Source organism: Tripterygium wilfordii, chromosome 1 (assembly GCF_013401445.1).
Source record: "Tripterygium wilfordii isolate XIE 37 chromosome 1, ASM1340144v1, whole genome shotgun sequence".
In the NCBI taxonomy this organism is placed as follows: domain Eukaryota; kingdom Viridiplantae; phylum Streptophyta; class Magnoliopsida; order Celastrales; family Celastraceae; genus Tripterygium; species Tripterygium wilfordii.
The window spans coordinates 9433648-9447594 of NC_052232.1; the positions used below are offsets into that span (position 1 = coordinate 9433648).

The 13947-nt window shown below is 38.2% G+C and overlaps 2 protein-coding genes and 1 non-coding gene across 3 annotated transcripts; 1 reads left to right on the forward strand and 2 right to left on the reverse strand.

Moving 5' to 3' along the window:
- Window positions 1-990: 990 nt before the first annotated feature.
- LOC120001072 (cysteine proteinase COT44-like) lies at window positions 991-3723 on the reverse strand. Its single transcript, XM_038849316.1, has 4 exons — window positions 2792-3723; window positions 1958-2193; window positions 1723-1863; window positions 991-1623 (listed from the first exon to the last, which is right to left on the reverse strand). Exons 1-4 carry the CDS (start codon window positions 3273-3275, stop codon window positions 1357-1359), a joined length of 1128 nt encoding a protein of 375 aa, XP_038705244.1. The 5' UTR covers window positions 3276-3723; the 3' UTR covers window positions 991-1356.
- TRNAA-AGC lies at window positions 2245-2317 on the forward strand. Its single transcript has one exon. It is a non-coding gene; the product is annotated as a tRNA-Ala (tRNA).
- A 929-nt stretch (window positions 3724-4652) lies between the features above and the next one.
- LOC120009220 (probable beta-1,4-xylosyltransferase IRX14H) lies at window positions 4653-9039 on the reverse strand. The gene is made up of 3 exons (XM_038859733.1): window positions 7993-9039; window positions 7259-7807; window positions 4653-5352 (listed from the first exon to the last, which is right to left on the reverse strand). The coding sequence occupies exons 1-3, from the start codon at window positions 8715-8717 to the stop codon at window positions 5118-5120; spliced, it is 1509 nt and encodes a 502-aa protein (XP_038715661.1). The 5' UTR covers window positions 8718-9039; the 3' UTR covers window positions 4653-5117.
- Between the last annotated feature and the right edge of the window lie 4908 nt (window positions 9040-13947).

Here is a 13947-nt window from a genome sequence, read left to right on the forward strand (position 1 = left end):
TAATTCTTGTTTGTTTGGATGTGGTTGAGCCTTACATATGGAATGAATTGTAAGGTATTGGCCAAGCAAATCTGTTTAGGGTTTGCTTAGATGGGTTTGTATAAATGTTCTGAGATTTTAAACCCAGTAATTTGACTTGGAAGGCAATTGGTATACTGTAGATGATTAAGCTGTGACAAATTGTTAGGACATCTGGACTTGGGGTTACCAGCTAATGCAGTGCAGCTTGGCTTGCCTGTGAGGTGAAAAAAGGATGGAAAGCATGATGAATAAAAGCTTTGGTATTTTCCTATGCATTAGAGTGGGAGGAAGTCCATGTGATCGTCTAGTTTGGAGTGAAAACTTGCATCTCAAATGGGATTCATCATACATTTGATCTATTATGCCATATCAGTTGCCATCAAAAGCTCTCATGTATTGACATTTGCAATATTATTGACAAGGAATGTAATGTCATTCTAGGCACTGCGCTTGACAAGACCATCAACTATGTATTGCAGCAACTAGCAAACACATAATAAACTCATTCTTTTAGAATATCTGAATCATTCAGTAGCTGCCATTGATATCGACAACCACCTCTTGGCATCATTAATGATAGGAATTCGAGTAGTTGATATTCCAGTTGTTGAGTTGTACACATAAGATTTCATGTGCATCATGTGGAGACCACCATGAATTCACTTGGATCTTGGATCTTCTGCGTTCAACTCAATAGTTGGGGTAACTAAGATACCAATTGATGGGATCTTCATCATTTTCGCCTTGGCATAGACAATTGAAAAGGGCTACGACCTCATCTTCACTGCCAGGCCAATTGTTCAATTATATGCCACAGTAATGGAGATATCCCACATCCTCAGGTGAGTTGATCAGGTTGTCCATGAAGATCACATAAGAGGAAATGTTATTGGTGCAATCAAAGATGGCATTGCTCAAATGCTATGATATTGAGAAAACGTGAGTTAGTACCATCATGGATCAACAGCCTGGGAATCTTAAGAACGCCATTCTTATATTTGATATCTCAAATACAGGCAGATCATAAGACTACAGCATTGAAGCTAATTAAAGCTACTAGGTAAATTGAGATTAACTTCAAAGGAAATGACAAATAACATCGAGGCTCCAACAGCATCAGAATCCACGAATGAGACAATCTATTTACATACTGATCCTCCAAATAATCATAACCATCACCTCCTCTGGCATACTCAGTACTCAGACCAGGAAGGATTCATGGGAAATCCAATGAAATCAACAAAGACATTCCCTTTTACTATCTAATATCTAACCTGATAGGTTTCTTGACTATTTCTTCTAACCCAGATAAGAAACAGCCATGGAAACAGCTTTTCAAGCACCTCTGATCTGAGTGTTTACATCAATCCAGTTAAAGGTACCAGAGGTTTGGCTTTCCTTGACAGGGTAAGATGACTCCATGGCAATTCCACACTTGCCAGTATCACCCACGTTGCGCTGAATTTTGATATAACCACTCTCACCCCAATTGGTGCCCCATGAGTTCCTCACAATCCAGTAATCCACAGCATTCTCTGTTCCATATCCAACAATTACCACTCCATGGTCCAAGGCTGAGCCACATTCACCAGTAAATACACCCTGAGAAAGTGCCAAGAAAAATTGAACAAATTACTGATATGATATGCTGCATTTTCAGTTAATTTCCTTCCTTAGCAAGGGGAGAAGAGTTGAACTTACCGACTGGTAGAGTTGCAAGGCCCGTCCACCGGCTTCAATGGCAACACTCACGGGCTGATGAGCCACTGCCTTTTGCAATGCTTTCTCATCAGATTGGGGAACATCCTCGTACCCATCAATGCTAACAACCTTTGCATTTTTCTGTAAGAATCCAGGAAATGAAAGGAAAATTTAATAAACCAATTCAAAAGATTATCACAAAAATAATCTGAAAAAGTTTAAAAAGGTTACTGACCCGAACTGGGTCACATCGGCCGTTAATGGCTTGATAGGGATAATCTTGGTCGGTGTCTATGCCGCCGTTATCCATGATGAAGCGGAAGGCGTAGTCCATGAGACCTCCATTGCATCCTTGGTTTTCGGTCCTGTCACAGTCCACAAGCTCCTGCTCTGATAGCGAGATTAGGTCCCCCGTTGCGATCTGGTTTATTGCTTCTACAGCAGCTATGGTCGAGAAAGCCCAGCAACTCCCTGTGGGAAACAATGTCACTAAAAACTTTACCAAAGCACCATATCAAACATGGGGATGTAGCTCAGATGGTAGAGCGCTCGCTTAGCATGCGAGAGGTACGGGGATCGATACCCCGCATCTCCACATATATTTTTCCAGGCCCCCCGTTTTTTTCTTTTATGGGCCTTAGAAATGAGATATGGCCCAGCCCATGGGGAAGGTCCCAAACTCAATGTCCAAATCAAACCATTCTAAGTTTGCAGGCCCCATTTTTCCTTTAATGGGCCTTAGAAATGAGATCTGGCCCAGACCATGTGGAAGGTGTCCCAAACACAAGATCCAAAACAAACCATTCTAAGTACAGCTGTCCGATAAAATCATAATCGAACCGATTGATTAAAATGATCGATCGGTTATTTTTCAAAAATAAAATTTTTTTAAAAAAGAAACGATTGGTCATCGGAAAATCTTAATTGGTGAAATTTGTGTCAAAAAATCAACCATGGACCCCCTAATTCTAAGTTTCTAACTATGAATAATATTTTACCTTCAAAAATCATCAAATTTAACGTAAACTGATATGTGCATAACCGAAAAATTAACGTGATATGTGCATACCGCAAGTTCCTTGATTTTTGATCGGACCAACTGCACCCACCTCTCTCCAATCCACGGACTCCGGCAGCTTGTCACTGGCCCTGAAAGCGTAGCTATGGCTGGTGTTTCTGGACTTCATGACCCTGCGGTTCGCGTCGCTTCTAGTGCCCAAATACAAGGCACGGTACTCCTCATTTGTCAAATCAGCAAACCTGGTCAACCCAACTCTGTACGTGCGATTCTGTGAATTATGTTTGTCAATAAACCTCAAATTATTCTTAAAAATCCCAAATCTCTTCTCTTGCTCTTCTAGTCCGTTAACTCCTTTGCCATGCTTTGCAAGCCACCATTGGTACACGCTCTTCACCTCCTCATCACTTCTCCAGCCAGAGTTTCTTTGGCCATGATTTGGGTGGTGGGCGTTGTAATTGATAATAGACATGTCTGAGGAGACAAGTGAAAAAGTGAAGACGACAGAGAGAAGGAAAAGAACCATTTTTGCCATTTTTGTTGAAAGAATCTTTGAGGTTTGAATGGGATGGGGGAGGAATTGAAAGGCTGTTGAGGGTATTTATATAGGAACTGAGGTGGGATTTAGTAATTCAAGGAAGATTCGTGAATCTGAATAAAATTATCAAACTTGTGGTATTAATGATGCCTTGAAGAAAGGGACTTATTGGGTCCAAGTTGTGGTCAGTTTTTTTTTCTGGTCACAAGAATCCGAGTATTTGGGGGAGACATTGGAGACAAGCAGAGTCTTTGCCTAAAATTCAGGATAGGAAAACATGGGGAATTGTGTGCTGAATTGTCTTTTATAGACTAGACCAAGAAGATAAGGTGGCGACTCTCAGTTTCATAGTTCCTACCATGTGCACCTTTCTGTTACCCAAAAAACAGAGGTTGCAGACTTGCAGGAGATTAAATTGTGATGATTAAAGTGGATTGATTGGTTCATGTGATAGTGCTGGAATCTGTGGGTTCTTTGGCGGCACGCATGGTATTGGGGAAAGATTCGGTCGCAGAATTTCAGTCTGGGAATGGGCAAAATGGACACCTTGTTTTGTGGTCATTCTTCCCAAGATCTGACTCTGGTTCCCCCACTTTCTGGTTAACTGCTCTAGACAACTAGAGTCTGTAGAGCAATGAAAAACAAACTGTAAATAAAAATCTACTGGAATAAGAGACCAATGATTTTAGTAACAGGATAGGATTAGTATCTGAAATATCTCATTAATGACCCAAGAGTTCATTGTTAGATAGCTGATGATAACGGACGGGAGTGCTATTAATCGATCATGGGATAAGGCTGTATACAATTCGGAGCAGCCTATGACATCAAGGGGCCCAACAGTTATAGTATAGTTTATCAGTCAAAAACGGTGGATGAAGTATCCAAGAAAACGACCATCTTGAACCTCCTCTCGGCCGCCTCAAGTAGAACTAGGGCTGCAACATTATCCAATATTCTGTTAAGTTTCTTGACCTGTACCAGTAACGACGAATTGATGACCTTCGCTCTCGACTTACCTTAAACGTCCTATGAGCGAAGAAACCTAGCTCCAAGCAGTTTCGCCCTGGGGTGGGGCGACCTGGGCAGCGGCCCAAGACCCCCAAATCCCATTTTTTGAAAAATATTAATTGTAGTGTAGCCCAAAAATACTAAAATTAACCCAAGATACTAATATCATTGTAGCCCTGAATCCTTAGGGCCTCTTTTTTTAGAGTTCGCGTAGGGCATTCGTAGACTCAAGTATGTCATTGTCCCAAGATGGGCTATCTCATTTATGGTTTAACTACAAAACCAGCACCATTACCCATTTTCCATTTCCAAATACTTTGGACCGGGGGGGGGGGGGGCCTTATTGTGTAATCGACGATCCCATATTTCCAATTAGTTCAGATAATCTTCAAATAATGCATATGTATGCCTCTATTACATCACAAATGTTTGGCAAGAAAAGATAATTTTATTACACTGGAGAACATTTCTACACATCCAGCAACTGGACACAGACTCTTTTAATTCCTTTGTTTGAAAATCATGTATAAGATTTGAAGTATATCAGACACAAAGTCCCTGAAATAGCAGACACAGCATGAGTTGTTGACATACCTCTTCCATGAAACCACAGTACCTATCAGTCACTGCTTAAGACAGGCCACAGAGGTGTGAAAAATTCGGTGGAACTTCAACTGAAACCCCACATCAACTGGCCCACTATACGAGATGCCTTATACATGTAGCCAGCATCCTTTACGACCTTGTCCTATCTGCCAGCATTGAACTCATCAGTCTCTAATTCACGTGAGCGTATAAACTTCATTGAGTCTTGCCCTAACTAAAGTTTCAGTTATGATCAGAATGCCTAGCAGAAACCTGAGTTTCTACTACTCTTGCTTCATGCTTCTTCTTACTTCGAGAACGTTTTGTCCTGGATGATCGAGTTTTTGTAGTATGCTTAACCATCTGATCCTGGTTACCAATCACCCCTTTTTCATTAGAAGGGAGTTCAGGAGGAGCATCTGGCCATGGTGTGCGTTTCGCTGGGACATTGATCTCCAATGGTGGGTCAATTATCCATCTGTAAGAATTATTAACAAGAAATCAGGCGCAAAAGTATCGACAAGCATGATTGGCATACATTAGTCCATTTGCAAAAAGCTCATGAAAAGTCATTCAAACAGGTCCAGTATATTAGAACACGTACAAAGGTAGGCTACTGGCCTACCCCTAGAAGCCTGATTCTAACAGGTCCAGTATATTAGAAGGCCTAGGTAGTGGGAACTGATCCAGTCTCCACGTAATGGAAAAGGCAAGTCATGTTATAAGAGGGCCTAACCCTTTGAGCATTACCACACGTGAAACCCTTCATCGGGCTAGGCAGGCCAAGCAGCCATGAAGAGTCCTAATATAAGGCTCAAGTGGCATGAGATTTGTTTTGCTATCAGAAGCATAAAGCACACAATTCCAAGAACTACCCCTATAAAATGACAGTCCAGAAGGCTAGAAAGGGCAAGCTGTAACATAGCAGTAAGATACCTCCATCGAAACCATAACATCACATGTTAAAATACACTCAAACATTGGTCACAAAAACTTGTGAAAGGATCAAAAAAAAAGCACTAGCCTTCTTGGAGAAATAACTTTCATAGGGGAATGAAGGGGAGACGATTTTCTACTAGCAAGTCGCAAGCCAAAGAAAACATTGAATTTAAGCCATTCATACGCTTGAAGCTTTCTGTATCTGTTTTTATAGAAATAAATGAAACTACAAGTCATCAAAGTATTTACTACGGCCAGAAGAATTGGTCTACAGCTTAGAAGTAACCACAATCTTGTAATGAGATAGTTATTGTTACACAACTACCAGCTTTCTCAGCATTCACGAGAAATGCAGGACATAATTCCCAGTTTGATGATGAAACTGAGGACCATGGTACATTATTTTCCTATCACATTCTGTCAGCCATCCACCTTATTTTTGGTGTTGACTTCCTTCCCTTCAATATTATTGGCTATGTCAAAGTTTGTAAAGCATTTCCTTTCAGTAAGTTGAAAGAATTGAACACAACTCACGTGCAAGGCTGGTAAAGACCATATAACTAAAGCTAGTCGCATATAATTAGGCGCCCATTGAAACCAAATTGAAACCTCTTTTGGTTAAAATGCTACTTATGGAACACATCTTAACGTAAGTCATAATAATGCCCTAAATATGGTAATGTGTTGGAAACAAGTTGCAACTTCCAACAATTTCCAAATAATGCAACAGGTTCAGGACATGATACAATAAACACCAAGAGGAAACAAGAACATGGTTTCAATAAAAATGGTTTCTCCAATCAATTAATCGCTCATATCATAAAGAATGCAGTATATGTTTGTAAGCATCAACAGTACACAATGCATAGACCAAGACATAAAAGTAATCTCTTCGATCCAAAAGGAAGTGACCAACTGACCATTAAAAAGTTAAATTAAGGTCATTTCAATAGTTAATGCAAAAAAAAAAAAAGCCACATGGACACACAAAGCATATCAATACATTTCACCATATAAAAGCATTCAACAATATCATAAACGACATGTTACACATCATATAAAATTTCCTACAGGCAAGAGGAAAACCAACCTATGAAGAATTTCAGCAGAATGATAAATGTTCTTGTTAGAAAGAGACGGTTAATATTTTAATGTATTTCATGACTTCAAATTTCTGGCAAGTGAATTAGTTGGATTTACCAAAGAACTGAAGAAGTGGTTCCCTTCAAAATCAGTCGAGCACATCAGTTCTATTTATGTTTCGAGAAACAAGGTATCAAAATCAAAAGTAAGAGATAGTGAACAAGCACAAGTACCATTGCTAATCATAAACAGTCTTCCAAATCTACTAGAGTAAATATGTAGATGGGGATTATGGATCCATGATTTATGCACCTTTGGAAAAAAAAAGGAGTAGGACGACGACAAGGGGATTAAGAACTCACCTTGGAGGGAATTTGCTATCAGCACGAGCTTCAACTCGGAGCCACCAAACCATAACTTGGCGGCCGCAGCTTCCGAGCGGCTCTACTGCAGAAGGATTGTTCAGCAAAGACAGAGGACTCTCTATATCCCGATCAACCTTATCTAGGTCCTTCACCCACTCTGGTTTATCATCAGCTTCCTTCCATAGTAACCTCGAATTCAACACAAACCCAGCCCATTCTAGCTTGCTGGGCAGTACAGTAGCCCTGTCATCAATGTACGTTGCTCTCCTTCCCTCATAAGGCAGGGTATTAAAGGTGTGCCAACCAACCAACTTATTAGAAGCATTACAAGCAGGACCTTGAATTGGCATTGATGGGTTCTCCTCACCGTCTACTTTCTGAATTACACCTGATGATTCATCAGGATTACCCGAATGAGCCAATATTCCTACTGAAACAGCGCCAAACCACTTGACATTCTGGATCTCATCGAAAAGCTCCATAGAATGCATATTACTATCATCAGCAAACATCACAATCCCATCCAGCTTCTGCTCTCGCACAACGCTGCTCCATCACACACATAAAGTATCACATTAACATTCTAAAATCAACCTAGATTGCAATTAACTTGCACGGCCACCGTCATTCCACATTATTGATTCAAATGTCAAGACCCAGGTTCTCTTTCAAATCAATGTAGCGATTGCATAAAAAAATTTGGGAAAATGAAGACACAAAAAAGAACAGACCTCAAAGCATGAATCCTCATTCGAGCCTCCATTCGGTGGCGATCCGCCCAAGTATTAGGCATCCGGTGATCAAAACCGGTATGAATAGTCCTTAACCCGGACTTTGCTATAATTGACGCAGTCTCGTTGGTCACTCCACCAGCCTCCACGACGATCCAAACGAGATCGTAAGGCACCAGCATCAACGAGTGCATCAAACCAGTCATGTGCAGCGTCTGGAACGTACGAACGTAGGTTGGAGTTACCGCAATTAGAGTCCTCGGGCTTTTGACCCCAAACTGAAGCCTCTGTTCTTTTTGAACTCTCTCAATTATTTGGTGCGCCTTCATGACCTCAACCGGGTTTGGATGCGGCCACGGACGGATCCGGATCCCGTGGCGACCAACCACCACCCTCGAACTCACCGTCCTGTTCAACTCCGGTGGTTCGAGATTTGCAACTGGATTTTGAGGTTTACTTTGAGGAATGCCGAGCTCGGTAGTTAACCGAAACGGAGTCGTATACAGGTTGGTAGTTGAGGTGGAGAAGAGGAAGAAGAATACCAAACGAGAGAACCGGAAACCAAGGACGAGACTAATTAAGCAACACATGCCGTGTAAAACGAGCCAAAAAACAGCCGCCGGCGATTTAATCGCGCCGTCGGCAGCTGAATCAAGTGGCGCGGATCCTCTGAAGCTGTTGCTTCGGCGATTCATGTAGCTCTGCTGCAGCGCCGAGACCTTCATCTCCTCCGTCCCTCCTCTGCGTTTGCCTAAGCTATAACTAAGCGTGTGTGGGGAAGAGTGAGAGAGAGAGAGAGAGAGAAATGTTGGAGTATTTGCAGAGATGGATCAATTTCTTGATCGGGTTGGTGGATCGTTAATGTGAAGTTTAATCAATGATTTGCTTCGAATTTAAGAATCAGTCTCCGTTGTTGAAACTGATGGTTGATGCACCAAACGCAGTGGCAGGTGGAGAGGAGAACCAAAGGAGAGACATCGGCCCACTATGTTCGGGCCCAGTCATTGGGATTTAATCAATGCTTGAATCAGGACATGTAAAGCTTGATTTTCAAAATAATGAGAAAATCTAGGGTCCTATCACTCACGCATTTCTTATGGTCCGTGTCCGCTTAGCTGCCAGTTTGCCAGAGCATTTTCCATAACGTTTCCGTTTCCGTTTCCATTAAACGGAACGCTGTTGGTTGATGCTTTGTCAAATAACACAGTGTGCATAGCGGATTTACTCTCATTTTGACAGCGGATCCGTTAACATCAAAAAAGCTTCACATTTGAGTTTTTCTGATGATAACGCTAACATATTTTTTTCCAATTTTTTATTATGGGTCACACAATCATCATTATGTCTTTTTCATTATTTAATACATTTAAATGTAAATTATATATTTTCAGTTAAATTATATTTTTTAATAATGTGGGGCCCATGCTCAACTCTTATTAATTAATATTTGTTTTTAATATAAATATTACAATAATAAAGTCACAATAATATAGAAAAAATATTTTACAATATAATTATATTAAATTTACTATAAAAATATTTTAACAGTTTTAATACTTAAAATAAAAAATATTAAATTTTATTAATTAATAATTAAAAATATTTGTTAATTAATACTTAAAATTAATTTTAATAAGAATTAGATTTAATTTAATATAAAAGTAAAAAACTAATATTCAATACTTTATTTCAACAGTTTTTCCACTAGCATAAACTTTTACTTCACCAAACACCTCACAGCATATTTCACAGTTTTAAGTTCAGCATTTTTTTGACAGTTTTTCTATTAGCATTGAAAATCAATATTTCCGCTCTACGAAACAGAGACAGAACAATTTGGTTCACAAAGACGACGTTACTTGAAAATTTTGAAATGAACCCAATGCGTGGTGTGTTAATGATTAGTGGCTTAATCTCTCATGCCAAATTCTATGGACTCTGAAGGTCATAAATTCGATTATCACTTGAAGCAATATTCATGTACCCACATGTTGAGTTTTGATCCAATTTACTCTAACATTAAGTGAGCAACTTATGTACGCGAGGATCTCAAGACCCAAATTTAAGCTCATATCACATGTTCAACGGACATATTTGTATGATATTTTTTTCGATTATCAAAACATAATATCTAATGACCAAAATGTTACTATCAACTATTGTTTGGATCTTCAAAGTTTAAACGACAACGAAAGGAACTAAAAATTAGCGTATGTATGACCAAACTGGTAGAATTATGTTGAGAATAATTTCAAATTACTAAAAGCACCCGAAAATTAGGATAAAGTCAAAACGTGTGTTCAGCTGATATTGTCAATGGTCAGGCGTGAGGTTGGCTGTTAATGGCGCGAAAAAGCATTGGACCACGTGGACAATGTTGAAACGCAATGAAGACGTGTCAATCACAGGTTCTCATTTATCAATAGAGACATGAGGGAAATATCCGTCCTAGCCTGTGTTTCTTTCTCGGCATAATTGGCATTTTCTTAGTAACCAAACGGGTGGTAACGAAACTTGAATGCTAATCAATGCGCATCTCTAAGCATAATGGAAATTATGATAATTAACTACATGTACAAATCGAACGAGATACAATAATTAATGGTTGGTAAGCTTTCATGTGCTAAGATGGGTGCCATAGCTAACATCAGAAAGGTATAATCGGCTCCACATTCCTTGACAACATACGTATAAATTATAATGCACCGCAGTGCTAGTTATCAACTTATCATCAATAATCAATCTTCCAAATGTTAGGAACCTTAGTAAATGTCTAATTTCAAATGGAAAGAGATATTTTGGGGACCAAGATGATTACCTTAATTAAAAGTTAAGAGAGAAACTTATATAAATGGGATCAGAATGCCACGTGGCCAATCTTGATTGGATTCGCTAGTGGCCAATGACGCCCATTCAAAATGTTGTTCCGAACTCTTTAAAAAAACTTGGCTGAAAATTTGAGAGAGTGTATGTACACGAGAAATGGACCTTACAGCCCACTTTCACAAGCTGAAAACTACTCCAGTTATGGGACCTTGAAGCCCACTGTAGTAAAGCCCAACTGAACAAACCCAATCCATCAAGATGCCCACTGTCGTAAAGCCCAACTGAACAAACCGGTCCATCAGACAAAAAAAGAATTTCATATTTGGCGAGTCATACATGGTTTGGTCAGTATCATCCTATTGATTTACTTCTAAATTCAACAAGATTTTTATTCAATTCATTTACCCAGTTGGGGTTGGACAAGGGGGCTCAAAAAGGTTCTCAAACCCCGGCCCGGGTACGGGGCGAGCTCTAAGGGAAAATTATGCCAATCACCGATGCATCTGGCCAGGCCGGGTTTTGACAGTCCACTTCTCCGAGAGCAAGGCAGGACAAGCCCACCCACCTGAATCCCACAAATTCGGTTTTAGGCCCAAGAATGACATAAAGTCATATTTATAATGGGCTGTTTTCTTCTTTGTTTCAATAAAACGTAACTTATATTTAAAAAATGGTTTTTAACTGGATTGAATGCATCTATGGTTAGGGGTGTCAATTCGATATTTGGTTCGATTTTTAATCATAACAGAAATGTTCGAATCGATTCAGTTATTTTAGAATTCATAACCAAACCATATATTTCGGATAATCAAACTGAAATAACCATATTTTTCGGATCAGATCGGTTTTCGGTTTTTGAAGAAATGGAAAAAGTATGAATAAATCTCAAATAAAGTGAGAAAATAGCCCATGATCGACTTCAACCCCATCTAACAAAGTTTAATAAAAATTCATGATAATGATAATAAATGTATAATCTCATCACAATTAAAGAAAATAAATTTACAATACCGAGAGAAATAATATGATAAAGAAAAAAAAAGAAATATACATGAAGGTGTCTCCCCATTTTCGCGTTAACAATAATCATTCTTAATTTATATGAATTTTAAAATGATAAAACCACCATGAGTTTCAACTAATCAGTCTTAATTTATAATTTGTGTAATGATTAGGTTAATTGATATCTAAATTTATAATTTGGTATAAATATATAATCAGAGTTTTACAAATACTACTTTCCCTCCCATAGTCTCATATTCCAATATGTAACTTATATATATATATATATTCTAATTTAATATATATTAATATTATTATGTTTTTCGGTTATAACCATAAGCGTAAAAATATCTAAACATTTACTAAAATCATAACCATAACCGAAAATCCATATCCGAAAATCGAATAACCACGGTTACATATCGGTTTCTCGATTATGGATCGGTTGTGGACACCCCTATTTATGGTTAAAAAAATGTTCCTATATTATTAAATTATTGAAGAATTAGTACATCAATATGGTGCTGGAACGCCTAGTGAGAAGTGAGAACACGTGGGGAAGACCAAACAGGGAAAAGTAGAAAAAATAACCTTGAGTCAAGATTGTAAATATTTTAGTAACACAAATATCATACAAGTTTGTCTTTTAGATATCGGATATGAGTTTAAATTTGATCGTTAAATCCACACGAACATAAATTTTCACACGACGACATGATAAATTGGATTAAAATCCAACGCGTGACCATAAAAATACTTCCACCAATGATAATCGAACTGAATACTTTATGAGTCTATATAGATTGGGCATTCACCACTAAATTATCAGTCTAAGTGATTGAACTTTGACAAGACATTGGGCGTAACTTCTAAGTCTAGAATTAAAGTCCAAACATTGATGGAATCTCCGACCTTTTTCCTGTATAAACTTGGACTAAGTAATCGTTTGTAAATTGGCATAATGGAATCCTTCCATTTGAAGTTTTAACACAATTACCAATCAATCCATCACATTATGTCCACATTGATCCTGTATTTTATCATAGTCAAATCACATATTTGTGCATTGAATCTAGATCTTAGAATACAAGCATGTCCTGTTTGTAGTCTAGTAGACATTCAATTGTTCTGGATCCATAATAAAAACCTTGGTAGGCTGGCTTTAATTATTATATAATATATTAAGAAACAATTCAAGATTTTTATTTATTTTCTTTGATTAAGTATTATTATCCATAATGAATGGCCGACAAGTCAATATTTGGGTAGCCAAATCCAGCACGTACTTCTCTCCAGTTCAAAGTGTTCATCCTTCCGTGTTTGACCTTTATTGTGTATTAATTAATGACTTCTCACATATATAGACACCAACTATGTGTATAAATTTTATGTATTTATTTTTTAATTAAAGATGTAATGTAATGGGTCTCATAACAAATGTGTGATATTCATTTTTGTCGTGTTTTATTGTAACAATTGAATTTAAAGTGCGTTAAATTGATATGCAATGTGAGAATTTTTTGTTACGTATTTGTGTGTAAAGACGGTTATATAGTCAGACTCAAGTACCCAAAAATTGACAAAATTAGACCCATAAATCACGTATCTATGGTTATGAAATTCCATTCACATAAAATATTAGGTGTTGTGGAACCATCACCTTAATGCGAATTTATGGACAGAGCACGTGTGATTAAGGACAAACAGTTGATGGAGAAAAATGGTGATCATGTTTGAATTTTCATTCCAATATGGTCAATCTGTTGGTGCATTAAAAAGACAACGCTCATGGGCCCCTAAATCCCATGCAATCATGTGACTCTCGTTTCTTGACATTTTCTTCGCTCTTTTATGCCTTGTAGTGCCCGTAATTAGTGCTTAGGATTCTCTTCTTATCTGTCTCTGTCTTTGGAACCTTAGAGTCCTCTACGGTTTTTTTCTTCAAATCGATAAAGATATATTATACAAATATGTCATTTATACATATGATATGGTCTAAATTCAATAAATTAGATCCACATGCACAAGATTTATCGCATGATAACATTATAAATTGGATCAAAATTTAACACGTGGCATAGAAAATTACTCCCGATTGAGAATCAAACTCAATAATTCTCTACTCAA